Source organism: Tursiops truncatus, chromosome 15, assembly GCF_011762595.2.
Source record: "Tursiops truncatus isolate mTurTru1 chromosome 15, mTurTru1.mat.Y, whole genome shotgun sequence".
Lineage (NCBI taxonomy): Eukaryota > Metazoa > Chordata > Mammalia > Artiodactyla > Delphinidae > Tursiops > Tursiops truncatus.
Window position 1 is genome coordinate 61,901,988 of NC_047048.1, and position 27,958 is coordinate 61,929,945.

Below are 27,958 nucleotides of genomic sequence, written 5' to 3' on the forward strand. Positions count from 1 at the left end.
TTCTTTTAGGCACCAAAATTTTTATTAACCCACCTTCTTGCTCTCTTTTAACATTATAAACCACATTAACCTCTTTTTGACCCAGAGTTGTGATGAGAACATCAAGTTACAATGCACTTTTACGTTTCTCTGGCCCCTCTCAACCTCTGGCTGTCACTTCTCTCGTCCTTTCTTGGCTATCCCTTAACAATATATTCCAACCCCTGTAAAATAGGGACTAAAAGTACCAACCTCATCGTTCTGAGGTTTAAGGGAATGCCAAGCACTAAGCCGGGCTCTCAGGAGCATTCAAATTCCAACAGTTCCTCCACACCCTTTGACATAGCTCCTTCTCATCTGTCATGGGCTGAGGAACCAATGAACCTGTAAACCAAGAACATGGGTATAAAAAGTCCATAGGCCAAGTGAGGGCCTGGATGGTAAAGTGCATGGGCTTTGTGAACACCACTGCCAACTTCCAGCCTAAGGAAGGACTGACTGAGTGAGCAGTTCCAGAACCCCTGAGCTCATGGCTCCCTGTGGGTAACTCCCGTGTACCTCGATCATGACCAGGGCTGGAGGAGGGACTTCTCAATTCCCCCTGCCACACTTGGAACAGTATGAGGGATGCAGCAGAGGCCAAAGACTGAGTGACTAGCCCCAGGGAGTTGATGGGGAACATTATCAAACCAATCTCAAAGGTGGTGCCATTTGCTCTTGGGGAGGAGAGGTGGGACCCAGGCAAGGACAGCAGCTGGAAGGCAAAGGGCGGGCCTGGTTCTCAATAGCGGTAGTGATCAGGTTTGAAGGGGCCATCGCAGGACATGCCCAAGTACTGGGCCTGCTTCTCAGTCAGCTTGGTCAGCTTCACATTCAGCTTGCCCAGGTGGGCTTCAGCGACTGCTTCATCCAGCTGGGGAGAAACACAGAAAAAGCTGGAATCAGTGCCATGCTCTGGGATCCCTTACCTGCATCTAGCTGCCAAAAGAGGCAGGAACTGTTCTGTTGTGACATCTGCGGAGTGTTAAGCATATTACTTCATTCTATCCTCACAGCCAGCCTCCAGTGTGGCTTTTGGCTACTCAGCTCCCCTTCTTCAAGGGGGAACCAAGCTACATCCTCCCCTCCAAGCAGCCCTAATGGGACAATCAATTACATCTCCTTCCTTACCCTCCACCAACCTAAGCAGCTAACCAAAATGCTTCTCTGGAATTTATCTATGGACAGGACATATTTTCATGACAGGGGCTTTCAGGATTCCTAAACAGGGAGGCTATCAGTCTCTGCTCACCAGGGGCAAGTCTATTTGACAAATGAAGTGAATGTAGGGGGAAAAAAGAGCCAAGAGACAGAGAAAGAGCTCTGATGCCACTGATCCCTGGATCCAGTGTCTGAATCTTAGACCCCTCCATTACAGAACCAATAGAGTTCCTTTTTAGATTACACTGGTTGTGTTTGTTTCAAAATACATCCTTAGCACTGGTGGTATAGTGGTGAGCATAGCTGCCTTCCAAAATACGTCCTTAAAATCTTTGTCTATAAATTCATAAAACTCCTTCCTTCAAGAGGTGGAGCCTAAAAAAAAAAAAAAAGAGGTGGAGCCTAATTCCTCACCCCTTGAGTGACTCAATTCTAATGAATAGAATAAAGCAGAAGTGATGGTGTGTGACTTGGAGACTGGGTCCTAAAAGGCACTTCAGCTTCCTCCTTTGCTCTCCCCCTGAATCTGGGGGAGGCCAGCTGCCATCTCATGAGGAAACTTAAGCAGCCCTATGGAGATACTCATGTGGCAAGGAACCACCTGCCAACAGTGATGTGAAGCAGATCTTCCAGCTCCAGTCAAGCCTTCAGATGACTGCAGCCCCGGCTGACATCTCGACTACAACCTCATGAATTAAGCTGCTCTCAAACTCTCAACCCACAGAAACTGAAATAATAAATGTTTATTGTTTTAAGCCAGTAAGTTTTGTATTTAAACTGCTATACGGTTAACAGATAACTAATACACCAGCTTGAACAGGGTTTCTATCTACCACTCGCCACCGAAAGGATCCTGACTAATAAAAAAATTGCCATCTCCTTTCACAAATGTGGAAATCAAGGCTCAGAAAGGTGCAATGACTTGCCCAAGGTCACAAAGCTAGTTAATGACAGAGCTAGGATTTGAATCCAGGGTCCACCTGGCTCCAAAGTCCCATAACTTGTCTCAAGTTATCGTCTCCAAGGCAGCTTTGAAGAGACAGAACAGAAACCAAGGAGGACAGAGGCTGGGGTTAGATAAGGCCTATTTCTAAGTCTGACCAGTGCTGAAATGCATAAAGTGGGCCTGAGAAGAAGGGCAAGTGGCTGTACTTAGAGAAGGATCAACCTTAAGCGGGGCTCTCACTTTCTCAGCATCCAGCTCCGGGTGGGGCCTCTTTCTACCCCCAAGTCCCATCCCATAATGGCACAATAGCCTTTAACCACAGCCCAGCCCAGACAGCTTTACATTCCCAAGTGGTTTCACACTCACGGTCTCATTAGAGGCTCACAAACACCCTTAAGAAGGAGGCCAGGGTTTATTCTTCTATTTAACAAATGAAGAAACTGGGGAGAGGCAGGCAAAGGCAGGAGCAGAGCCCAGCCCTAAGTCCTAAGTCCACGTCAGCTCTGGAGGCAGAATGAAGGTCTCCAGTGCCCAGAGGACACAATGAATTCTCCCTTCTCTTGGCCTGGCCTAGCCGAGAACACCCTTCCCTCTCCCTGCTGGGGAGGACATAACGGTTAACAACTTGGACAGGCAGGGGTGGGACATACTCTTGGCCCAATACTTTGCAGCTGTGGAGGCAAGTCACCCTCTGAAGCTTAGTTTCTTCTTCTGTAGGCTGGGTCTCTCAGAGCTGGTACAGAGATCAGTGATATTCAACAGCGCTTGGTGCAAGTACCTTAAGAAATGGTGGCTGCTCTCTCTGTCATTGTTAACCAAGGTACATAATCCCTCTCCCGCATCTCGCATGTGAGATGTGAAGCCTGTCCCCAACCCGTATCTTGGCAGTGATGAAGGAAGAAGACGGGATGGGGCCAGGTGCTGGGGTAGGAGGTGAGCTCTTTGCCTCTCACTTCCAACCCCAGCCTCATTTTAAAGGCCTGCCCAATCTCTCACTATATTCACAGTCGTATTTCCTCCAACTGAGATCGGATGAGGAGTCGAATGAGACTTTTTTAACCGGACAACCAGCATGGGGACCTAGCAGGCTGCCCAGGACAGGACAGCCCCTTACAGGTAAAACACCTGGTCAGGCAAGACAGTGCCTGAGGAAGACTAGGGGGAAAGGAGTTGGCTGGCTCGGGGGCAGACAACCCAGCCTCTTCCTGCGTCTCATCAGTTGGCAGACCAGCTTTTCAAAGGGTGGGAGGAGTGGTATGAAGACACCACTGCAGCCTCTCCAGCAGCCAAGGGCTGGAAGCAAGAGCTACTCTTACCATTTAGCTGAGAGGGAAACTGAGGCCCAGTCAGGCAAAGTAGCAAAGCCAAGTTCACCCATGACACTGGCAAAAAAAAAGCCAGGACTAAAACATAGTGTTCTGATCTGTGGGAGAGGGCGGAGGCAGGGGGTGTTAGGACAAGCACTGGATGTGACGTCAGACGACCTCATTGTCATGGTTCATCTGACCACACACTCACAACACGTCAGGTGCCATGCTCAGTGTGTTAGTGGCATCATCCCATTCCAAGGCCACAATCACACAGCCTGTAGGCTGCATTCGGCTTACAAACACGTCCAAGTTAAACAACCTGGTTATATTTAAAAGCTGAATATTTCACATAAATATACTCATATCTAGCTTCCTTTGAAACGTCAGGAGCCCTGGTCCAGTGGGTCCAGGTTGCTGACAGGCAGTCGACCTCTTCAACTGGGGCACGTGCTCTTTGGTCAGTTCCCACCCAGCCCATTTACCTGCCCAATCCCTGTGGGCATGTGGGTTTGTGACCTGTGATCTAAGGAAATCCTCACAATCCTTAAGGAGGTACCATCACCTTCGTTTTACAGATAAGGAAATGGAGGCACAGTTACACAGCCTCTAAGTGGTAAGGGTGAGATGCAAACCTGGGTGTGTCTCACTCCAAAGCCCATGCTCCTCTCACCACCCAGCCCTGCCACTCTGGGAGTTATTCCCTGCTTTGGGCCCCAATTTCCTCCTCTGTTAAATGGAGAGAATGATTTCTGCCCTGCGGAGGACCCTATGAAGATCTTCAAGAGGGTAGAGAGGCGAGTACTGTATGAACTCTGGCGAGGCCTGCATGGAGAGCCCAGGGCTGGACACATGACCCTTGGCCAGGGGTGGAGGTAGGAACCTACCTTCTTGGGCAGGAAGTGGACCCCAACGGGATACTTGTCTGGGTGGGTCCACAGCTCAATCTGCGCCAGCACCTGGTTGGTGAAGGAGTTGCTCATCACGAAGCTGGGGTGGCCCATGGCGCAGCCCAGGTTGACCAGCCGGCCCTCGGCCAGAATGATGATGCGGCGCCCATTCTTCAACAAGTAGCGGTCCACCTACAAGTGGGCAGCACAGCGGTAGGGGCTGGTGGGCACAGCTCCCAGTGTCCACACCTATCCTCATCCTACCCTCCTGTCCAGCAGGCCTCCCGACCTCCAGCAGGGCCCACAGAGGGCCTGGACTGCCCCAGAACAACCTCCAGCACAGGGCCTGGCACACACAATTAATAAGAGCCAGTATTTGTTATGCAACCCTGAGCGGCAGACCTCATAGGTCTGCTGTGAGAATTTAAAGAGCTGACATGTACAAGGCACTTAGTTTAAGTACTACGTATTAGCTAATGTTATTATTATTGGCACATGCCCTGGGCTAAGAACATACATATAACCATATATATATATATATATACACAATATATATATAAAATTATCACATTTAATCCTACTAACAACCCTGTAAATTAAGTACTGCTATTATCCCCATTCCACAGATAAAGGAACTGAAGTTTAAAGGGTTAAGTTCTTTGTCCAGAGCCACACATTACAAAGTGGCTGCAACATGAGCCTGGACAGTCTGAGGACAGATCCCACGTTCTCAATCACCATGCCTAGTAACAAGTTGAATGCAGTGGTACTCAACCTTGGCTGCACTTCAGAACCATCTTGGGACCTTTAAAAATGGGGATGCCTTGGCCTCACTCCAAGATTCCAGTTTAAGCAGTCCTGAAACCAGTCCCTCTTCCGCCCATCCCACTGCCCAGGTTGCCAGAGCCTCATCATCTGACTTCCTGGACGGCCAGCCCACGAGCACGCCCCCCTCGGTGCTCCATCCACCAAGCCTGCTGGCAGGGCTGGGGCTTCTCACCTGGGGCTTGATGTTCACCTTCTCCACAGCGTTCTCGTTCAGCCACTTGACGTCAATCTCCACGTCAAAGTGTCCGATGTTACACACAATGGCGTCATCTTTCATCTGTTCAAAGTGCCTGTGGAAGAGCCCCAGCCTGTGACAGACTGTCAGGGACCAAAAGCAGCCGCAAGCCTGCCCCCTCCTTCACTCCCTGGGACCCCCCGCCTGGCGCCTACCGGCCGAGGATGATGTCGATACAGCCCGTGGTGGTGACAAAGATGTTGCCCTCCTGACAGGCCTCATCCATGATGGTCACCTCATAGCCTGTGTAGAGACAGTGTCTGTGCGTCATCCAGGGTGGCCTTGCCCCCGCTCTGGCCCCAGTGGCTGACAACCAACCTTCACCCTATCATACCCTCCATGGCAGCCTGAAGCGCATTGATGGGGTCGATCTCCGTGATGATGACACGGGCCCCGAAGCCCCTGAGGGCCTGGGCACAGCCCTTGCCCACGTCGCCATAGCCCGCTACCACCGCCACCTTGCCCGCAATCATCACGTCTGTGGCCCGCTTGATGCCATCTATGAGGGACTCCCGGCAGCCATAGAGGTTGTCAAACTTGCTCTGAAAGGAGAGGGGGCAAGGCGGCTACGGGGGCAGGAGAGGCCCTGGGGCCTCAGACCCGCTCTCAACATCTCAGCCTGGTGGGCCTTGGGCTGATCACCTCCTGGGACTTCTCCCCACCAGCTAATGTGCTCATGTGCCCCTTGCCCGGCTCAGTCCCACGACTTTCTCCCTGGCCTTTCTCTGCCAGTCCAGAAGGCTTCCTGCGGATCAACTACGAGAGACTGTCCGGTCAAAGAATCTGCTTCACGTTAAACCTCTTGATGCCCAGCTCTGAGGCTCACTGCACAGTTCTTTGGCTCTTTAATGCCTTTAATGCTTTGCCTCATGACCCTAAGTCTACAACCCCTTTCCCCCCTCAAATGAGGGCTAAGCCCCTAGCCTGCAGCCTTCCCAGGGGACTTTCTGCAGGGCCTACTCCTGAGCTGCTCTGGGAACCAACAGCTGGAGCCATCACTGCCCCACAGGTTCACCTTGGTGACAGAGTCGTTGACATTGATGGCAGGCACCTTCAGGATCCCGCTGGCCATCATCTTGTACAGGTTGTGGACCCCCGTTGTGGTCTCTTCGGAGATGCCTCGGATGCCTGAACAAGAGAGGAGGGGATGAATTTCAGGCTAGGAAGGAGTGGCCCAAGGGACAGGGTGGCCTCTGAGATGAAACTCCAAGAGCCTCAGAGAGCCCACAACTGAACTCACCCAAATTCCTTACCTTTGCCTCCTAAAGCCGCTCCTCCTTCTGGGTTCCTATCTCTGTAACGGACACCACAGCCCACCTAATCACCTAGGCCAGCATGAGGGAGGAGCCACCACCATCACCAGGCCTAATGATTCTACCTCCCAACAACTCCCGAACTCATCACTTGCACTGTCACTGCCCTAGTCCCTGCCACCATTGTCACTTGCCCGTCCCAGCCACAACTCATCCTCTACACAGCAGCCATTTTTTTTTGCTGTACGCGGGCCTCTCACTGTTGCGGCCCCTCCCGTTGTGGAGCAACAGGCTCCGGACGCACAGGCTCAGCGGCCATGGCTCACGGGCCCAGCCGCTCCGCAGCATGTGGGATCCTCCCAGACCGGGGCACGAACCCGTGTCCCCTGCATCGGCAGGTGGACTCGCAACCACTGCGCCACCAGGGAAGCCCACAGCAGCCATTTTTAACATGTACATTTGCAGGGAAGTCTTTTCAGTACCATCCAATTACTTCCCTTTACTCTCAGGATCAAGCCAAACTCTTTTCTCAGTGTTTCATGAATGGTCTATCCATTCCTGCCTCAGGGCCTTTGCACTCACAACACTACCCCACTTTCCTCCCCACCTGCTTTTAACAAAGCTGACGCCTTCCCAGCTATTCTCAGCCCTGGCCTTGGCATGCCCTTGGGCCAGCCAGGCCTCCCCTAGCCACCCAGCCCCGAAGCCAGGCCCCAGCACGCCTACAGGAGCCTGCTGTTCTCCCATCTTCCACAGAATCTGCTGCTCAAGGCACTGGGAAGTCCTGCCAGGCCTGCTGATTTCATGCGGGCAAGCAGGCCCCGTTTAAACCACTAGCACCCAGCCCACCCACCCATCCTACTCACCTGACAGGAGCTGTGGGTACTTGGTGTGGATGAGGTTGGTGAGGTCACCACCATCGTCCAGAATCATGTTGAGGGGCCCGTCCTTGAAGTACAGCGTCTGCTCAATGCACCACAGATATTCCTCGTCTGTTTCACCCTTCCAGGCGTACACTGGAGAGTGAGTGGCACATCAGGGCCTGGCCCTCCCCACCGGCACTTGCTCCAGGGACCTACCTGGATAGAGCCAATACTATCTCCTTCCTAATTCCCATCCCCTGCCACCTCTAGCACCTCTGAGGACTCAGCAATGGTAAGAACACAACTTGGAGCCAGAGAAATCTGAGTGCAAATCCTGGTTCTGCACTCACCAGCTGTGTGACTTTGGGAAAATCAGTTCACCTCTCTGAGCCTCAGTTTCCTCATCTATAATAGTATGGATTATGAGACAGAGGCCAAGTACAGACACCCCCCCCCCCCATATATAGGTATCTGGAAATAATTATTTCCTTTCCTACCTCTTCTGTCTGGGCCCCCAACCCAGTGACCAGGGCTCCTACCCACAATGCCTACTGCTAGGATGGAGGTGCACAGGGGCAGGAAGCCACACTCAGGTGGACCCAAGCGAGACAAGATCCAAGATTCATTATGCACTGAAAGGACTTGATGGGCCAGCAGCCTCTGTGGTAGGTTATCCTAGGCAAAGTCTGGCCAAAAACTACTAACAGCAGCTACCACGTATGGAGCACTTTCTCTGTGCCAGACATTACTCTAACTGCTTCATGCCCCGTCTCATTTTTCCTCACAGAAACTCTGTGAGGCAGCCATTACCATCATCATCACTTACAGATGCCCAGAGAGGGGCTAAGATGTGCCCAGATCACTCAGCATGGCATTCCTGAGCAGGCATCAGAACCCAGGGCTCCTGGGAATTCGAGGGCAGACCAGTGGTTAGGACTCTGCACTTCTACTGCTAGGGGCCCAGGTTTGATCCCTGGGCCCCTAGGGTCAGGGAATTAAGATCTCGCAAGCCGCATGGCGCCGCCAAAAAAAAAGAAGCCAGGGCTCCTGACTGCCAGCCCAGGCTCCTCCCATCATATGGGACAACTGAGACACAGGTGTGGGGCTCCCATGAACCTCCTGTGAGCAAAGGATACCTGCCAAAGCAGGGCCAGCTTCCCCTCCCCCAAACTGGGGCAGACAATGGTATTAAAAACAAAACCTTTCCCAGAAAAGGGCCATGGAGCCCAAACTAGGCTGAGGAGGTGGGGACAGGCTGTTCCAAGCTTGGTCAGTCTTTGGAGAGGTCCTCCCCCACTCTTTACTCTCCACCTGTGTCTGGTTAGAAGGAACTGTGAATGTCCTATTTCATCATCATCAGAGCTAACCACTGCCCTCCTCAAGCCCAGGCAGACTTGTGTCTATTTCCCCAGCAGCTTGTGAGAAAGTCTTTCCTCTTTGGTCCTGGTATTTCCCCAGCGCCCTAGACCATCAGATACTACGCAATGGACCTCTGGGACTTTTTTATGCCCAGTATCCCTCCCTGATTCTTTCGGAAACAGACCCACATCATTCCTTTAGAGGATTTCCCCTCTTCAACATCATGTGGTTCCCAATCATTAGATCCCACCCTTCCTGATCACGTGACTTGAACTGGGCAAGTAAGTGCCTTCAATAGGATTTTAGATGACAGTTGGACAAAACAGTTCTTTCCAATGGGTCACTAGGCTAGGATTCTGTGGCCATGACTCCTCTCCTCTGCCGCAGGGAAGTCTGTAGCAGTAAAAGTCAGTGAAGCCATCAGCAGGAGTGAAGCCATCCCCCAGCAGCAAGCTGGCCTCACCTGGAATGCCAGCCTTGGCAATGGCAGCTGCTGCATGGTCCTGGGTGGAGAAGATATTGCAGCTGGACCACCGCACCTGAAAGAGCCAGCAAAACAGGGCTGCTCGCAGACAGTTCAGAAGACCAAGGTCACTGGACAGGGATAAGAAAACGCCCTGGAGCTAGGGCCGAGAGGCTCGGGATCTACATCCAGCCAGTTCTGCAACCTCAGGCTGGGTTGCAAATGGCAACCAGTGGATGGGAGTGGATGGGAGCCAGAGCACTGACAAGGCCCAACTTATGTTAAAACATGGCTCTGCTGTGTGGAAGGGAAAAGGCTCCACACGGAAGCAAGGAGACAAGGGCAGAAGCTGTTGTTAGAGTTCAGACAAGAAATGCACCTCTAGCAGTGGAAGCGATGATGCGTGTACTTTGAGGGCTGAGCTGACAGGATTGCTGCAGGGTCCGTTGTTGGAGTAAGAGAGCAAGAGGAGTCAGGGACGACCCCAGGTTCTGAACTGAGAGGGCCTGTAAGGCTGAAGTCTGCATCTGCCTACACGGGGAAGCCTCCAAGAAGAGAAGGAAATCATGCGTTCCTTTGGACATGTTGAGACTGAGAGGTCAATCAGATCTCCAAGTTGAAGTGATACATCAGCTGCTGGGTATACAAGTCTGGAGTTCCAGGGAGAAGTCCAGGCTAGTACATAAAACTGGGAGTCATCACCATATAGACAGCATTTAAAGCCATAAAATCAGATTGCCAAGAGCGTGAGTATAGAAAAGAAAGAAGAGGTACAAGGACTGAACCCTGGTGTGTTCTGTAGCTGACTTTTGCTGCTCTGCCCTGCCCCCTGCTTTGGGAAACATCTTGCCCCCAGAGAAGTTGGAAGAGCTGCAATCATTGGTACACATAACCCAGGCTGAACCAATCAGAGCACGCCATCCTTCCAGCAGCCATGATTGGCCAAGGGCAGGCACATGACCCCAGGAAGGCCTGGGAGAGCCAGTCCTTAGACGACTCAGTAGGACGCCGGGCTTGAGTTTTTCCTATCAGAGCTCCCCAGTCAGGAGAATGTGAACTGAGGGCAGTCAGACACCGTCTTCCCAGGGAGAGAAAATCTGCAGAGCAGTCACGACAAATGGAGGTGAGGGGGCACTGTGACAAGGCTGCAGCTGGACCCCCTGCTGGGCCTGAGGGGGCACAAGACTGGAGTTCCCCACTGCACAAGAACTGCTGCTGCCGGCCTCACCTCAGCACCCAGGGCAACGAGGGTCTCAATGAGGACAGCTGTCTCCACGGTCATGTGCAGGCAGCCGGCAATGCGGGCGCCCTTCAGTGGTTTGGAGGCCGAGTACATCTCCCGCATGCGCATCAGGCCCGGCATCTCATTCTCTGCGAGGTCCAGGGCCTTGCGCCCCCAGGCGGCCAGGCCGATGTCAGCTGTAGGGGCAGGATGGATGGGAGTTCGTGAGCCACCTCATCCCACGAACCACAAAGCACCGCCACTCAGCACTCCTCCACTTGCGGACTCGAAGCACTAGACTGGGTAATCTGGTCACTGCACTCTCTCACTCACGCAACAGGGATTTATGGAGCCAGGGCAGTCAAAAAAGAAAGACATGGTCCCTGCCAGTAACCACAGCTTACTTACAGCCTTGTGGGAGAACACATTTAATCAAAGAAGCACACAGGACCATGAATATTACAACACAGGTAAGTGCCCCCTTGAAAAATAGCTATCGGCCTATATATACCTCCTGCTACCCTTTCTGCTGCCACCTACCAACGTCCTCATTCCCTAAAGATTTTAGCTCCTGGCTCTCCACATTCCTAGTCACCACTCTTGGTGACTTCAGCACTCATAAATGATATAATCTAACACCTTGGACTCGGCACAGCTCCTTGATCTCCTTGAAGATATAAAAATGCTTCTCCAGTCCTAATGTTTCTCTCCACATGGAGGGAACTCATCTGTGTAACTAACACTCTGGGCCTCTCTCTGCCCCAGGGGAAGTGGAGTGACTTGTCTAGTAAACTTAGGAGGAATAAACTGGGCATGTGCAGTTCAGGTCTCCCTTGTTTTGCAAGCAAGCAGCAGCCAACCTACCTGCAGGAAGTGTGTTCCTCCACATAGAGACCTACCCAGGCCCGCCCTGCCTGTAACTGGTGGATTAACGGCTGAGTTTGGGGTTCAGTTAGCATGATCATTGGGACTTTGACAGTAATCTACATTCTCTGGCTTCGATGTTATTAGTCATCCCTTGGTCTCTACAGCAGATTGGTTCCGGGAACGCCTGTGGACACCAAAATTCTCAGATGCTCAAGTCCCTTATATAAAATGGCATAGTACAATGAATACTACTCCTCTCCCTTATAATCTCACCCTCCCTCCCCTGCCACACTAGCCCATTCTCAAGGTCAGTCCCTAGGTCAGTGTTTGCAAACTTCCCTGATAAGGGTCATCTGGCATGCTTACAAGTCTCCCCTGGGGAATCAAATTCAGTAGGTCTAGGATGGGGCCTGGAACTCCTCGTGATTTTTATCTTTAGGGGAGCTTAGATCCTGCCAATCACCCAAAAGGGGTGGTGGGTGGGAGGCAAAGGACTATAGAGAATTTAGTAAGAAATAATAAAACCAACTAAGTCACTCTGCTTCCTACTGTACATCTAAACAACTTCACAGATGCAATATACCCCCCATGGGAGGGACTACTCCCACTGTGCCTCAGCACACACCCACTCCACCCCTGCCCACTTCGGCAGGCCATCACCCATGATACTCTCCCTTGGAAATCTTGATTTCAAGCAACCGACTCTGGCCATGTCCCATCTTTCCAAAACTCTCTGTCTAGAGCCCAAACTCCAATAAAGCTGCAACGGGTCAGGTCAGAACCTTTAATCCGTTTATCCTACCAATTATCACTGTCCCTCACTGCACCCTTCATGTTCTCAACATGGTCCACAATTTAGATTCCACTGTCCCTTCTACCCTCTTGTTCTCTGAGAACTCCTCAGCAAAACTCCCACCCTGGTTAAACCCAGCCCTCCACTGCACCCACGTCATTGAGCCCAGCAGGAGGAAAATGATGACCACACCAAGAGTTTCATTTATTAAGACCACAAATCTCAAGGGACACTCCAGCAATCTTATTACATCTTCTTAGTAAATTTACCACCTTTCCCACTCCAAACTTCTAACCTTTCCTCATCAACTGATGACCTCACTTCACAATTCATCGAGAAGAATTCAGAACAATGCCACTCTTCCTCCAGGAATCCACTAGTCCTCCTCACATGTAGTTACGGACCAGGCATTCCTTTGTTACAACAGACAGAGCTGTCTCTGCTCTGTGGGGTCTGATCCCGTATTGTTTTACCTCCTTGATGACTTCACTACTCCACTAAAACTGCTCTTCTCAAGGTCTCTGTAAGGCCTAATCCCCATAACTAATGGTCAACTACCTATGTTCATGTTTCTCCCTGCAGCACGAATAGCACTAAGTACTCTCTCCTGAAACCCTTTCTTTGCTTGGCTTCTATGCCTGTCTTTCCGTGGCTTCCCTACCACCTTCCTGGATCCTCTTCCTGTTACAGACTCTAAAGTTTAGAAGCCCTCAGGGATTCATCATCTCCCTCTTCTCTCCTACCAGATGAGCTCATCCCATTTTATGGCTTGAAATACCTTTTCTATGGAAATGTCTCCCACACATTCATCTCCAGCCCAATCTTCTCCCCTGAACTTGAGACTCATATAATCCAACTGCCTATTCAGCATCTCAATTTGGATGCCCAACTAGATTATGTGTCAAGTTTGAGCCCTCGTGACTCCTTGCCTTCACCCCCAAACTTGTCACTCCCCAAATCTTCCCATTTTAGGAAATGAAACCACCATTCGACCAGCTGCTCCAGCCCAAAACTTACGATTTCTTGATTTCTCTTTCTCCCTTGCACCCCCTTTCAACCCATCAGCACACTGTTGGCTCAACATCCCAAATACAAGCAATCCAACAGCATCTCATCACCTTGGATCACTGAAGCCACCTCCTCACTGGTCTCCCTGCTCCCACGTACTATTCTCCCCACAGAAGTCAGAGAAACAAACTTTTCAATTTTAAAATATATCACCTCCATTCTTCTGCTCAAGTAAAAAACAAGCCGACATCCAATGGCTTCCGCTTAACCATGAATAAAATCCTAACTCATCACATGGCTTTAGGGTCCTACCCAGGTGACTGCCCACCCTTCTCCCCCATCTCTCCACCCTCTTCTCCCCCTCTCTAGTTGCTTAACCACATGAACCTCCGGGTGAGCTAAACTCATTCCCACCTCAGGGCTTTAACCAAGCAGCTCTCTTACCCTGGAAGGCTCCTCCCCAAGCACCTGATACAGTACCTGGCACACAGCAGGGGCTCAACAAAAACCTGGAAACAGGAAAGAACTTGGTATATTGTTGCTGGAGGAACAGAGTGTGCCAGGGTGACTCTAGTAGAGGGAGTAAGATGATGAGTCAGGACTTTATTCCTATAGAGTTTTAAGGGGAGTATCATGACCAGACTTGTCTTCCGAAAAGCCCTCTTTGGTTGCTGCATGTATCTGTGGAGCAAGAGACCCGGGGACACCTTTGAGGAGGGAGACCAGGACTGGGGTGGTGGCCACAGAGACAGAGAATTGAGCAGATCTCCTCACTTATAAAATGGAGACACTACTACTATATTATCCGTATGCATGTCTGTCCCACCCTCATCCTTGAGTCACCCTTGTACCTCTAGTGCCCAGCTGGGCCTGGCACAGAGAAGGGGTCCACAAATGTTTACCAACCACACCTGTTGTTAGGACTGAATGAGAGAAGGTCCACGAAAGGGGCTGGCAAGAGACAGGGTTAGCAAACAAGAAACAAATCTGAACCTAGTCCAACTCCCAGCATTTACCAATGAGGAAAGGCTCAGAGAAGGGTTTGCCCCAGGTTCCACAGCCAGTCAATGGCAGAGGCAGGACTGGTGGCCAGGGAGGGCTAGAGCCAGAGGCTCCTGGGAGGCACACAGCAGTAGCGGACAATGGTTCCCGTCCTATCCTAAGCTTCACCCCCTCTGCCACCACCTGTCCCTCTAGCCAAAAAGAACTCTTTCACTGCCCTCAGGACAGCTGTGTCAGCCCTGGTGTTTTCGTGGGTCCCTCAGCTCCAAGGGCACAGGAGGGTCTGGCACTCTAAGCTCTGGGGGTTTTGGTGCCCAGGAGAGCTGAGGACTTGCAGAGGTTGCAGTAACACCTGTCCCAGGACAAGCTAAGAGGCATAATAGCAAAACCCTCTCTGAGCCTCAGTTTCTTCATCTGTAAAGTGGGAATAATCATCCCTAACCTTCTATGAGCCCTGAGGATTAAAGAAGATGCCATATGGGCAAGGTCGGGCACACTGTGCCCTCCCTGATGGAGGCGTCCTTCCTCCAACCCTACCTAGCCAAGCTTCTCCACTTCCAAATGCAGCCTTATCTGCTGCCACACAACCCAAAGCCCTCAACCCTAACCCATCCAACTCTCCACACTGTAACATGTCCCCATTCCAGTTCTGCCACTGGACCTTGACTTAGTCTTTCTGGGCTTCAGTTTCATTCACACAATAGGGACAATAACCTTCTCTGGCCTGCTACTTGATAAACTACTATTGACAGGTTGTTATTTTCCACAGTCTTTGCAAGTCACTTCCTGTTAGGGCTTCAGTTTCTTCCTCTGTATCATGAGATAAAGTCCACCTCTAAAGATCATTCTGTAAACAAATGTAGATCCCCAGATACATAGCAAGTGCTCCATGAATGATGCTTTTCTCCAGGTTGAATGGTGTCTTGAATTTACTTTAAAAATTGCTAGCCAGGCTGAACTGGTTTTTGCTGAAAGGTCATTAGGGTTATTCCAAATGTGGTCACTTATATACAGTGGTGAAAAGGTGGGCACAGCCTGGGTTCATATCCTGCTCCACCACCTCCCAGCTGTAAAAATGTGGGCAAGTTACCTTTTTTCCTGGGTTTCAGTAAACCCATCATAAGATGAGAAAGTAATAGTCCCTTCCCTAAAAACCCATTAGAATAAAATGAATTAATCTATAATAAACGTAGAAGGCAATGCCCATTCCATAGTAAACGCCCAATAAACGTTAACTATCAGTGTATCAGCTTCAATCCATAGAACAGCAGGAAGAATTTTTCTAACCACTCCAAAATTTCTTCGAGATTCTCTGTATGACTGTACCTTCTGGCCAGGTGGGTGACCCCAAAAGGTTGAGTAACAAGCCCAAAGTCCCTGGTAAGTGGACTAGCCCGGCCTCAGGCTTAGTCTCCAGGCCTCTCCCCACGTGCCCTTCGGGGCCCCAGTGCCCTCGCCTTCCCTGTAGGAGGCTCAGAGAGGGTGGGCACTTGCCCGGGACCACCAAGTAGCCAAGGAGCCGGTCCAGGCCCAGGAGGCAGGATCCAGGCCCCCTAGGTCCCGGCAGGTGCCACTGGTCCCAGGCCGTGGCCAGGTGCCCGCTGCCCGCCTGCCCCAGGAGGCTCTGGCAAAACACGCCGCCAGTTCGCTGCTCCGCGGGCCTCGCTGCTGCACCGGCCTCGCGGGGCACGCCGGGACGCATAGTCCGCGGCCGCCTCCGAAGACCCGCTCGCGGCGGCGGGAGAACTCCAACCCCCAGACGGCCTCGCGCGGCCAAGACCGCGCTGTGCCGGCGATTCAAGGGGGTCCTTCTGAGCACCCCGGGTCGGCTCCGCGGCAGCCGCCCCAACAGGCCCCCAGCGGAGGCGGGGCAGACGCGGCCGACTGCACGTCCTGGAACTCACCGACTTTGTAAGGCAGCTTGTCCGACATGCCGGCGGCGTTTCCGCACGGAGTGATGGATACGAGCGAAGGGTGCCGAGCCGTGGGCTGAGGACTGGAGCGGGGCAGGCGGCGCCGGTTAGGGGCCTGCGCGTGGCGCCGGCGCCTTTAAATATCTTCCCCTGGTTTGCATATTCATGAGTCCCGCTGGATCTGAGCCATAGGGGCGGGGCAAACGCACGGGGGCGGGGCCGGAGTGAACTTTGGTCCCTGCTGAGCGCAGTTTTTTTCCCATGCGGTCCTTCCACCTCCCGCCCTGGGCTGCGAAGGGAGATGGGGATAGGCCTGAGAACTAACTCGAGGCTGTTCTTTCTTTCATTCGTTCAACCAGTAACACTGATGTCAGAACCGGGTGAAACTGAAATTCCAACCAGTTCACTTCCCCGAACCTCAGTTTCTTCTTCAGTAAAGTGGGCAGAATGATACCTACCATACAGATTCTAAGTTGCAATATGTCAAGTTCCTAGCACATCCTAGACCTTCCACCCTCCTCCCACTATCCTGAGTTTAGTTAAATTTGTGTGCGTGTTTATACTTTTACTACATATGTATAAATCATTAAATGCTTCATAGAATTCTTTCTGTGTTTAAAACCTTCATATAAATGGTACCATACTGAAAAAAAAAAAACAATGGTACCGTACTGTACTTATCCTTCTGCAGTTTGCTTTTTACTGTTAAGAGCCATGCATAGACTTTGAATGTATTCATTTTTGCTTCTGTATAGAATTTCATTGTCTACATCCCATGATTAATTTATCTGTTCTGTTTGCTGGCATTCGGGTTGTATAGTCAGTCTGCCATTATTGCGTACATGGAAAAATGAACATTGTCTCTTAGTGCCCATGAGTTGGTGTCTCTGGGCCATAAGTGTACTTAAGGGTGAAGTTTATGAGCTGAAGGCACATTTTTAACTTTCCTAGATATTGCCAAATTGTTTTCCAAAATAGTTTATCCTCTCACCAGCAGTGTCTGAGAGGGCTTGTTGTTCCACATCCCTGTCACCACTTGTCAGTCTGACATAAATTTTTGTTAAACTGATGGGTGTGCAAATCTCCTTGTGGTTTTAATCGGCCACCTGAAGACTCTTTAACATCTCTCTAGGAACCCTCTGCCCTAGCATCCACCCAGCTGCTATCTCCTTCCTCTCCTTCTCATACTTTTTCAGAGTTGACCCATTCTGTGTCTGTGCTTTCTCACCACCCACTCAGTCCTCAGCTGTGTGATCTCCACCCCCAGGTCTCTGCTGAAACTGCTCCAGCCAAGGTCAGCAGGGAACCTGGCTGAATCCAAAGGATGTGCCTCAGCCTGCATCCCAACTCACCTCACTGCTGCACACAATGTGCCCTTGGCCTCCACTTTCCTGACTCTCCTCCCACTCTCCACAGGGTAACTTCTCTGGCCTAAGCAACTTCCTATCCTTCACTAGCGACTTCAAGTGTTGATGTTCCTTTTTTCTCTTACTCTGCTCCATCTTCCAGGCCCATCTCACCCACAGTTATGGCTATTGTGACCACTTATATCCAGGTAATCCCAGTGTTCATGGAATAAAACACTGCCTTACCCCAGACACTGCCTGTTTCGCTTCTCCATTACATGCCCCTTCTCCCTGGAGTTACCACTACAGTGATTAATGTTTAATGTCTTTATCATTCCCTTGCTTTTTAAAAATGGATGTTACTACTTCTATGACTCTCCTAAATAATACACTGTTTAGTTTTGACTGTGTTTTGCCCTTGTATAAATGAAATCATACTGAATATATTCTTCTGCAAGTTGCTTTCTCATTCAACATTGCTTCTGAGAGTCATTCGTGTATATACTGTAGCTATGGTTCATTTATTTTCATTTCTGTTTAATCCACTTATTTATTCATTCTATTGTTGATGGACATTGGGTTGTTTCAGGGTTTTTTTGTTTTTTGTTTTTTATTTATTTTTGGCTGCATTGGGTCTTCGTTGCTGCGTGTGGGCTTTCTCCAGTTGTGGCGAGTGGAGGCTACTCTTTGTTGTGATTTGCGGACTTCTCATTTTGGTTGGTTTTTTTGTTGCGGAGCACAGGCTCTAGGTGCGTGGACTTCAGTAGCTGCTGCACGCAGACGCCGTAGTTGTGACATGCGGGCCCTGGAGTGCGCAGGCTCAGTAGTTGTGGCACACGGGCTTAGTTGCTCCGCGGCATGTGGGATCTTCCCGGACCAGGGATCGGACCCGTGTCCCCTGCATTGGCAGGTGAATTCTTAACCATCGTGCCAGCAGGGAAGTCCCTGTTTCAGTTTTTTGCTACTACAAAGAATACTGCTCTAACATTCTTATGTATGTGTGTAGATCGATACAGATATAGATATAGATAGATATAGATATAGAATTTGGGAGTTGAATTACTTGAACAGATATGCTCATGTCCAACTTAACTAGGTAATATGAAACTGTTTCCTAAAGTGGTTGCATCAGTCTATACTCTGACCAGCAGTGGATAAAAACTCTTGTTTTATGCCCTTATCAGCATACCAATTTTTTTTTTTCCAATCTGGCAGGTATGAAATGATTTCTCATTGTGGTTTTAATTTGCATTTCTTTGACAACTGTGACTAATGAGGTAGAGCATGTGTTCATATGTTATAACCCATCTGGGAGTCTTTGTCTGTAAAAGTTCCATTCATGTCTTTGCCTGTCTAAAACTAGGTGGTTTGTTTTTCTTTTCAGCTAATAGGAATTCTTTTTTTTTTTTTAATTTATTTATTTTATTTATTTTTTATTTTTGGCTGCGTTGGGTCTTTGTTGCTGTGCGCAGGATTTCTCTAGTTGTGGCGAGCAGGGGCTACTCTTCATTGCGGTGCATGGGCTTCTCATTGCGGCAGCTTCTCTTGTTGTGGAGCACGGGCTCTAGGCACACGGGCTTCAGTAGTTGTGGCACGTGGGCTCAGTAGTTGTGGCTCACGGGCTCTAGAGCGCAGGCTCAGTAGTTGTGGCACACGGGCTTAGTTGCTCCGTGGCATGTGGGATCTTCCCAGACCAGGGCCCGAACCCGTATCCTCTACATTGGCAGGCGGATTCTCAACCACTGCGCCACCAGGGAAGCCCAATAGGAATTCTTTACATGTTCTGGATAATAGTCCTTTGCTAATTATATGTGATGCAAATATCTTCTCCAGGTTTGTGGTTTGTGTTCTCACCCTCTCTCTGTTGTTTTTTGATAAATAGAAATTCTTAGTTTTAATATAGTCAAATTTATCAATCTTTGCCCGTAGTGTTAGTGGCAGTTTTTGTCTTGTTTTAGAAAACCTATATACCCCAAAGTCATAAAGAATTTCTCCTATATTGTTATCCCAAAGTTTTATAGTTCAAATATGTATGTGGTGTGAGGTAGGAATTCTATTTCATTTTTTTCCCATAAGGATAAGCACTTGTCCCAGCACCACTTATGGGATAGTGCACCCTTCTCCCAGTGACCTATAGAGCCATCTCTGTCATACATTAAGTGTCCATAAATCCACGGGTTATTCCTACCTCTCTATTTTGACGCATTGATCTGAAATTGGGAAATCAAATTAGTTGAAATTACTAAAGATTTATAATAAATCTTGATTTGGTAGGGGAAGTTCTCCCACCTTGTTCTTCTTCAGGGGTATCTTGTGGGAGTTCCCTAGTGGCTTAGTGGTTAGGATTCTGGGTTTTCACTGCTGTGGCCTGGGTTCAATCCCTGACCAGGAAACTGAGGTTCTGCAAGCCGTGCAGTATAGCAAAAAAAAAAAAAAAAAAAAAAGAGCATCTTGCACTGTCTTAGACATTTTAGAGTCACCTTGTCAAGTTTTGGGGGAAAAAAGCTTTTCTGAATTTTTACTAAAATTGTATTAATCTGTAAATTACTTAGGGGGAGAGTTAACATCTTTATGTCATTGAGTATATCAACATTAACATGGTACATATTGATGTATATATTGATATATATTTTTATATACATATATATTTACATGCATTTCTGCACTTATTTATTTTATTTTGTGTTTTTGGTTTTTTTCTCTCTCCATTTATTTAGATCTTCTTTAGTGTATTTCAATAAAGTTATTTATTTTTCTCGGGACTTCCCTGGTGGCACAGTGGTTAAGAATCGCCTGCCAATGCAGGGGACACAGGTTCGAGCCTCATCTGGGAAGATCCCACACTCTACGGAACAACTAAACCCGTGCGCCACAACTACTGAGCCTGCGTGCTACAACTACTGAAGCCCATGCGCCTAGAGCCCGTGCTCTGCAACAAGAGAAGCCACCACAATGAGAAACCCGCACACCACAATGAAGAGTAGCCCCCGCTCTCTTCAACTAGAGAAAACCCACCCAGCAACGAAGACCCAATGCAGCCAAAAATAAATAAATTTTTAAAACAAACTTATTTATTTTTCTCTATAAAGATCCTGAATATATTTTGTTAGATTGATTTCTAGGTTTTTTTTATGTTATTTAAAATTTTTTTTTTTTTTAGATGTTTGTGGCAGATGTTTACAAATGAATTGCTTTTAGTAGATTGATCTTCTGTTCAGCAGCCTTGATGAACTCTTACTTGCTTTTTTTTTTTTTTGCGGTTCGCAGGCCTGTCACTGCTGCGGCCCCGCCCCCAGACGCGCAGGCTCAGCGGCCAAGGCTCACGGGCCCAGCCTCTACACGGCACATGGGATCCTTCCGGACCGGGGCACGAACCCGTGCCCCCCTGCATCAGCAGGCGGACTCCCAACCACTGCGCCACCAGGGAAGCCCCTCTTACTTGCTTTTAAATACTCGTGTTGACTATGTACACAATCATATCCTCTGTAAGCAAGGATAATTTTGTTTCTTATTTTCCAATCCTGACACTGTTTTGTCTTTTTTTTCTTGCCTTACTGCAACTGGCTGGACTTCTAGTACAACGGTAAATGGAAGAGGTGGACATTGGCCCCCTTATCTTGTTCTACTACCTCTTGTGTCCTTCATCTGATTGACTGACTGGCACCTCCCTCCACCAAGTAATTGCACATTTTATCATCATCAATAGAGCTATAGGGAATTACCTGGCAGTCCAGTGGTTAGGACTCCAAACTCTCACTGCCAAGAGCCAGGGTACAATCCCTGGTGGAGGAACTAAAATCCCATAAGCCTCATGGTGCGACCAAAAAAAAAGAGAGAGCGAGCTATAAAATCCGTTCCCCCTCCCCATGACCAACAGCCTAATTCCATCCTTCATCACCTCCCAGCTGGATCAGTGCACCAGCCTCCTCACTGGTCTTCAAGCATCCAGCCTAGCTGTGTCCCATTCATCCTCAACCCTATAGCCAGAGTGATATATATATATATATATATATATATATATATATATATATATATATATGTATTGGCCATACCACGTGGCTTGCAGGATCTTAGTTGCCGGACCAGGGATCAAACCTGGGTCCGTAGCAGTGAAGCATGGAGTCCTAACCACTGCACCGCCAGGGAATTCCCCAGAGTGATATTTTGAAAACACAAATATGCCTATATTTTCCTCCTGCTTAAAACTGTTCATTGGCTTCCGGTTGCCTAAAGCAGTGGTCTCTAAAGTGTCTTTTTGATCAGTTTTTTTTTTCTCAAATACTATTACATTCCTTACAACATGACTGACAAGGACAGGAGTTCACAGGAGGAGGAGAACTGTCAGCTTCACCCTTTTCTGTTTGTTCGCTGTTGTGACTTTAGCATTATCTGGAACTTGCCATTTCTTTGCAGGAATATTTTGAAGCCAATTGTCCATTTTGTGGGGCTAATATAGGAAAACTGGTAACATGATATTTATGTTTGCTTAGCCTGACAGAGGCACACACTACACACACAGTGTACTGCAGAATTCTGAAAGGTGGGGGTAAGGACCCCACTGCCCACCCCTCCCAGGTGTGGACCCCCTTCCCTCAGGAAGTCTCTGCTACCTCACATGACACTGACCTCAGACAAAGGTCAGACATACAGACCAAGTGAGAGTAATGGTGTCAATTACTGACAAAAATCCATCCTAAGTGTACATCGTGCTTTGGGAGATATCAGCTAAGGACATATTTGCTAATGTATGTAGTTTAAGTTCATTTGAACAAAACTTTCGGGGATTGCTGGCCTCAGGAGAAGGTCCAAGCACCTTCCAGGCCCTCCTTGGTGTGGTCCCTGCTATGAACCTCACCTTGTCTCTTTGCCCCCAACAGTAGCACAGTTCACATTATAGCAACTCAAAACTTGTGGATGGTTCTCCCACACCATGTTCTTTCCTGCCTTGATATTCTCTCCTTTCTCCCTGGATGCTCCCTGACCCCACACTTCCTGTCAAAGTCCCACTTGTCCTTTAAAGCCCAGCCCTTCCTTGACACCCCTGCCCAGGCCAGAATAGATGTCTCCTCTGTGCTCCCACAAAATCCCTAATGCAACTCTAGCACTGTATTTTCCACATTGTTTCATATCATCTTTGCGGGGAGGCGGGACTCTTTCTCTTTAGCCCCAGGATCCAGCACAGACCCTGGTTAATTTTTTTAAATAATAATATAAATATTAATAAAACCAGAAGTTGAGGTCCTTCATTTATTCATTCATTAGGTATTGATCAAGTTCTACTAACTGCCAGGCACTGAGCTAGCTTCTGAGAATGCAGCTGTGATCAAGCCAGACACAGCCCCTGCCCTCATGGAGTTTGCATTCTAATGGGCAAGGGGTGGAAAATAAAGAAATGAACAAGCAACTTCAGATAAGGATTTTTTTGTGCTGCCCGAAGGCCTTTGCACATGCTATTCCTTCTGCTTAGAAAGTTCTTCCTGACCCTTTGCATGAGAAGCCACTGATCTTCCTATAAATCAGGTGTGCCAAAATGTAGCTTTATTATTCTTTTTCTGTGACTCAGTGGAGAGAAGGAAGCCCTTCCAACCTGAGACTTCTGAAGTCCCTTCCAACCTGAGACACTGTGTTTCCCATTGCAGCAGTGTTGTCAGTCCTACTTTGATCCCTTGGGTTCCTAGGAAAATCATCCTGGGGAATTCCCTGGAGGTCCAGTGGTTAGGACTCCCGTCTTCCACTGCAGGGGGCACAGGTTCAATCTCTGGTCAGGAAACTAAGATCCTGCATGCCGTGCCTCGTGGCCAAGAAAAACAAAACAAAAACAAAAAAATCATCCTGGCACATAGTAGATGCTTAATTTGTTGTCTGATTGGTTGAATGAATGAATGTAGTTACATTTTACCTTTTGGACAATAAATCAAATTTATTTTTCATTCTAACATAGAGAAGTTGAAAAATAGAGAACGGGGAAAAAAAGCATCTGTCTTAGCCTGAGTTTCATAGAAAGTAGAACTCACAACGTAGGTTTAAGTTTGGACCTTTAGGGTGTGTGATCCAGGGGTGCAGACTGAGGGAGGACGAGGGAGCAGAGCAGAGAATGACCAGGTGGACAGCTGTATCACTTGGCTAGCCACCGCTCTGGGCTGCTCTATCTTACCGTGGAACCACCTGAGGAACTGAATGAAATGTGTGCTACCCACAGCTAGCTACATAATTTGCGATGCCCAGTGTAAAGTGAAAATGCAAGGCCCTTGTTCAAAAAGCATTGGGGTGGCAGAATTCCCCAGCGGTCCAGTGGTGAGGACTCCGAGCTCTCACTGCCAAGGGCCCAGATTCAATCCCTGGTTGGGGAACTAAGATTCGATAAGCCCCAAGGCTCAGCCAAAAAAAAAGAAAAAAAAAAAAGCACTAGGGGGAGGGGAGAGTGCCATCAAAGTACTAAAATACAGAAATACAGAAGCTTTCCTTCTCTTCCGCAGTCTCTCTCCTGACTTATCATGTTTCTTATTTGCTATTTAATGTCACAGTAAGTAAAGAAAAAATTTTAATTTAAACTTTACCATGCATCTTTATATTGTACAATGCAGTTTTTTGTTTGTTTGTTTTGTTTTGTTTTAGTGGTATGCGGGTCTCTCACTGTTGTGGCCTCTCCTGTTGCAGAGCAAAGGCTCCGGACGCTCAGGCTCAGCGGCCATGGCTCACAGGCCTAGCCGCTCCGTGACATGTGGGATCTTCCCGGACCGGAGCATGAACCCGTGTCGCCTGCATCGGCAGGCGGACTCTCAACCACTGCGCCACCAGGGAAGCCCTACAATGCAGTTTTAAAGGTAAATATAAGAGCATTCAGTTCATATGTAGAATCACTAAAATAACAGAATTTGTATTTCATAGCTTGTATATGCATAAGTGTTTTGTTCTAACCAGAAAGAGTAAACAGTGCACACAAAAAACTTCCTTTGGGACTTCCCTGGCGGTCCAAAAGTTAGGACTTGGTGCTTAACCCGGTGGGGGAACTAAGATCCTGCAAGCTGCATTGTGCCAAGGAAAAAACAAAACAACTTCATTTTACTTTTTGATATTCGCACATTATATGTGCACGTTTTATCAGCACTCTGCCCTCAGCTTACTGGTGAGTAAGGAAGGACCAAAAGGAAGAGGAACTATGGATTTCCCCATCTTTCCTTTCCGTCTACATTTTCAGTGTGTTTGGCTAATACAGAGTAACATGAGAAAGACATGGCAGAGTCCCTTGGTTGTTAAGGTTTTTCTGTGTTCAAATCAAGCTCTGGTTTGTACTGGTTTGTGCTCTCTTTGAGTCTTGCTGAAATCCATACATCGTGCTCTGCTGGAATTTTGCGTCCATGGGACTTGGAGACCGTGATATTCACGCAGATATACATTGTCTGTACCATCATTTGAGAGAAAAAAGGGGGAATTATTGATCCACCAGCTTCCGACCCCAACAGGTCCAAGTGTCTCCCCACAGGTCATTAGCCTGCCTGAGCTTCCAGGAGATGCATGCAAATGCCCTGAGCAAGAAACCTTGGGAGGGGAGCTAAAGGTATGGGCCAGGCCTGGGGCAGGCACAGCCAGGGATGCCCTGCAGGAAACTAGTAGGAGCCTGTGCAGAATTGGTTTCCCCAGCAGGCCTGGGATGAGAGGCAGGTGAGGTGGAGAGAATCCGAAGTGGGGCAGAGGAGGGTCTGACAGAACCACACAATCCTGCACCCACCACCCCGACAGTGCTGTCACTGCTTACTGTATTTTTTATATTTTTCCTTGTCGTCTTTACCTTTAATATATATATTTATATATACATAAATATACTCATATAATTTTTATGTCACTATATGAGGATAATTTTCCTCCATTGTTTTGAGATATAATTCACATAGCATAAAATTCACCATTTTTAAATGTACAGTTCAGTCGTTTTGGTATAGTCACCGAGATTGTGCAGCCATCACCATGATCTAATTCCAGAACATTTCATCACCCCATAAAGAAACCCTCTACCCATTAGCAATCCATTCCTATTCTTGCCTCCCACCAGCCTCTGGCCACCACTAACCAATGTATTTTCGTTTTTGATAGGTTTACCTATTCTGGACGTGTCATATAAGTGCAATCATATAATATGTGACCTTCTTTTCATTTTTAGTTGAGGCGTATTTTATATACAGTGATATGCACAGAACTTAAGTATTATCTAGGTGAATTTTGACAAATGCATACACATGTAACCTATACTCCAACAAGAAAAGTGAATGTGTTTGAGGATAATTTTTTTTTAAGTGTTCATTTATTTATTTGGCTGTGCCAGGTCTTAGTTGCCACTTGTGGGATCTTTTAGTTGTGGCATGCAGGATCTAGTTCCCCCACCAGGGATCAAAGCTGGGCCCCCTGCATTGGGAGCGTGAAGTCCTAACTGCTGGACAACCAGGGAAGTCCAGAGGATAATCTTTTAAAAGTGCACATAGAGGGGGCTTTCCTGGTGGCGCAGTGGTTAAGAATCTGCCTGCCAATGCAGGGGAGATGGGTTCGAGCCCTGGCCCAGGAAGATCCCACATGCCGCGGAGCAACTAAGCCCGTGCACCACAACTACTGAGCCTGAGCTCTAGAGCCCGCAAGCCACAACTACTGAGCCCATGCGCCACAACTACTGAAGCCTGTGCGCCTAGAGCCCGTGCTCTGCAACAAGAGAAACCACGAGAAGTCCGCTCACCGCAGTGAAGAGTAGCCCCCGCTCACTGCAACTAGAGAAAGCCTGCGGGCAGCAATGAAGACCCAACACAGCCAAAAGTAAATAATAAATTCATTAATTTTTTTAAAAAGTGCATGTAGAGTGGACATGTCACACCACTCTCATGGAGTAATAGGGGTTTTCCATTTTTTCACTACTAGAAGTACAATGAGTTGTTCATTCATGCAGAATTTCCTATATATTTTGGATAATTTCCTTGGGAAAAAAAATCCTAGAATTTAGAGTAATTTGACCAAAAGACAGAATCATTTTTAAAGATTCTCCTGATTTTATTGCCATGTTGTTTTCTAAAAGTCATCTGTTTGTCACTGCATGTTCATCATCATTTATATTATCCTTGTTTTCTTTCTTTTTTAAAAAACAGTTATTTATTTTTGTCTGCGTTGGGTCTTCGTTGCTGTGTGTGGGGTTTCTCTAGTTGTGGTGAGCGGGGGCTACTGTTCCTTGCGGTGTGCGGGCTTCTCATTGCGGTGGCTTCTCTTGTTGTGGAGCACGGTCTCTAGCTGTGCAGGCTTCAGTAGTTGTGGCTCGCAGGCTCTAGAGCACAGGCTCGGTAGTTGTGGTGCATGGGCTTAGCTGCTCTGCGGCATGTGGGATCTTCCCAGACCAGGGCTCGAACCCATGTCCCCTGTGTTGGCAGGCAGATTCTTAACCACTGCACTACCAGGGAAGCCCATCTTTTTTAAAAATTTATTTTTGGTTGTGCTGGGTCTTAGTTGCAGCTGGTAGGCTCCTTAGTTGTGGCATTCGAACTCAGTTGCAGCATGCATGTGGGATCTAGTTCCCTGACCAGGGATCAAACCTGGACCCCCTGCATTGGGAGCAAGGAGTCTTAACCACTGTGCCACCAGGGAAGTCCTGGTGGACTTCTTTTGTTTTCTTTTTCGCTAATTTAGTAAGTGAAAATGATACATAATTTAAATATACATTTCTTTATCATCAGAACAAAAGTGTCCTGCTCCAGAATAAGCCTAGTGAGAACCTCCCACTGAAAATTTAAGACTCCATGCTCCCAATGCAGGGGCCCCAGGATCGATCCCTGGTCAGGGAACTAGATCCTATATGCATGCTACAATTAAGAGTCTGCATGCCACAACTGAAGAGCCTGCATGCCGCAACTAAAAGATCCTGCGTGCTGCAACGAAGATCCTGCACGCAGCAACAAAGATCCCACATGCCACAACTAAGACCCAGCACAGCCAAACTGATTAATTAATTTTTAAAATACTTAAAAAAAAAAAGAAACAGTAGAGAGAGAGTCCATGGCCCCTTTACCTGGTTTCCCCCAATGGTAACATCTTGCAAAACAATGTACAAAATCACAATCAGGATATTGACGATGATACGGTCAAGATACAGAACATTTCCATTACCACAAGAATCCCTCATGTCACACCCACTTCTCTCCTATTCCTACCCCCTTCTGAGCCCCTGGCAACCACTAATCTGTGGTCCATTTCTATAATTTTGTCATTTCAAGAATGTTATATAAATGGAATCATACACTGTGTGACCTGTTGGGATTGGTTTTTCCACTCAGCATAATTCTCTGGAGATTCATCTGGGTTACTGCATCTGTCAATAGTTCAGTCCTTTTTACCCCTGAGTAGTATTCCGTAATATGGATGCACTACTTTGTTTAATCAGTCGTCTACTGAAAGACATCTGGTTTGTTTCCAGTTTTTGACTATTACAAATAAAGCAGTTATGAATATTGTGTACA

At 48.3% G+C, this 27,958-nt stretch overlaps 1 protein-coding gene and 1 long non-coding RNA gene across 2 annotated transcripts; one reads left to right on the top strand and one right to left on the bottom strand.

Annotated features, from left to right (window-relative positions):
• AHCY (adenosylhomocysteinase) lies at window positions 1-16,270 on the bottom strand. The gene is made up of 10 exons (XM_019950671.3): window positions 16,120-16,270; window positions 10,552-10,742; window positions 9,324-9,399; window positions 7,505-7,654; window positions 6,401-6,513; window positions 5,720-5,927; window positions 5,541-5,628; window positions 5,323-5,440; window positions 4,320-4,514; window positions 1-892 (listed from the first exon to the last, which is right to left on the bottom strand). Exons 1-10 carry the CDS (start codon window positions 16,145-16,147, stop codon window positions 761-763), a joined length of 1,299 nt encoding a protein of 432 aa, XP_019806230.1. The 5' UTR covers window positions 16,148-16,270; the 3' UTR covers window positions 1-760.
• Window positions 10,738-27,943, top strand: LOC141276536 (uncharacterized). Its single transcript, XR_012326273.1, has 4 exons — window positions 10,738-11,015; window positions 20,742-21,151; window positions 24,132-24,298; window positions 27,179-27,943. It is a non-coding gene; the product is annotated as an uncharacterized lncRNA (long non-coding RNA).
• The last annotated feature ends 15 nt before the right edge of the window (window positions 27,944-27,958 follow it).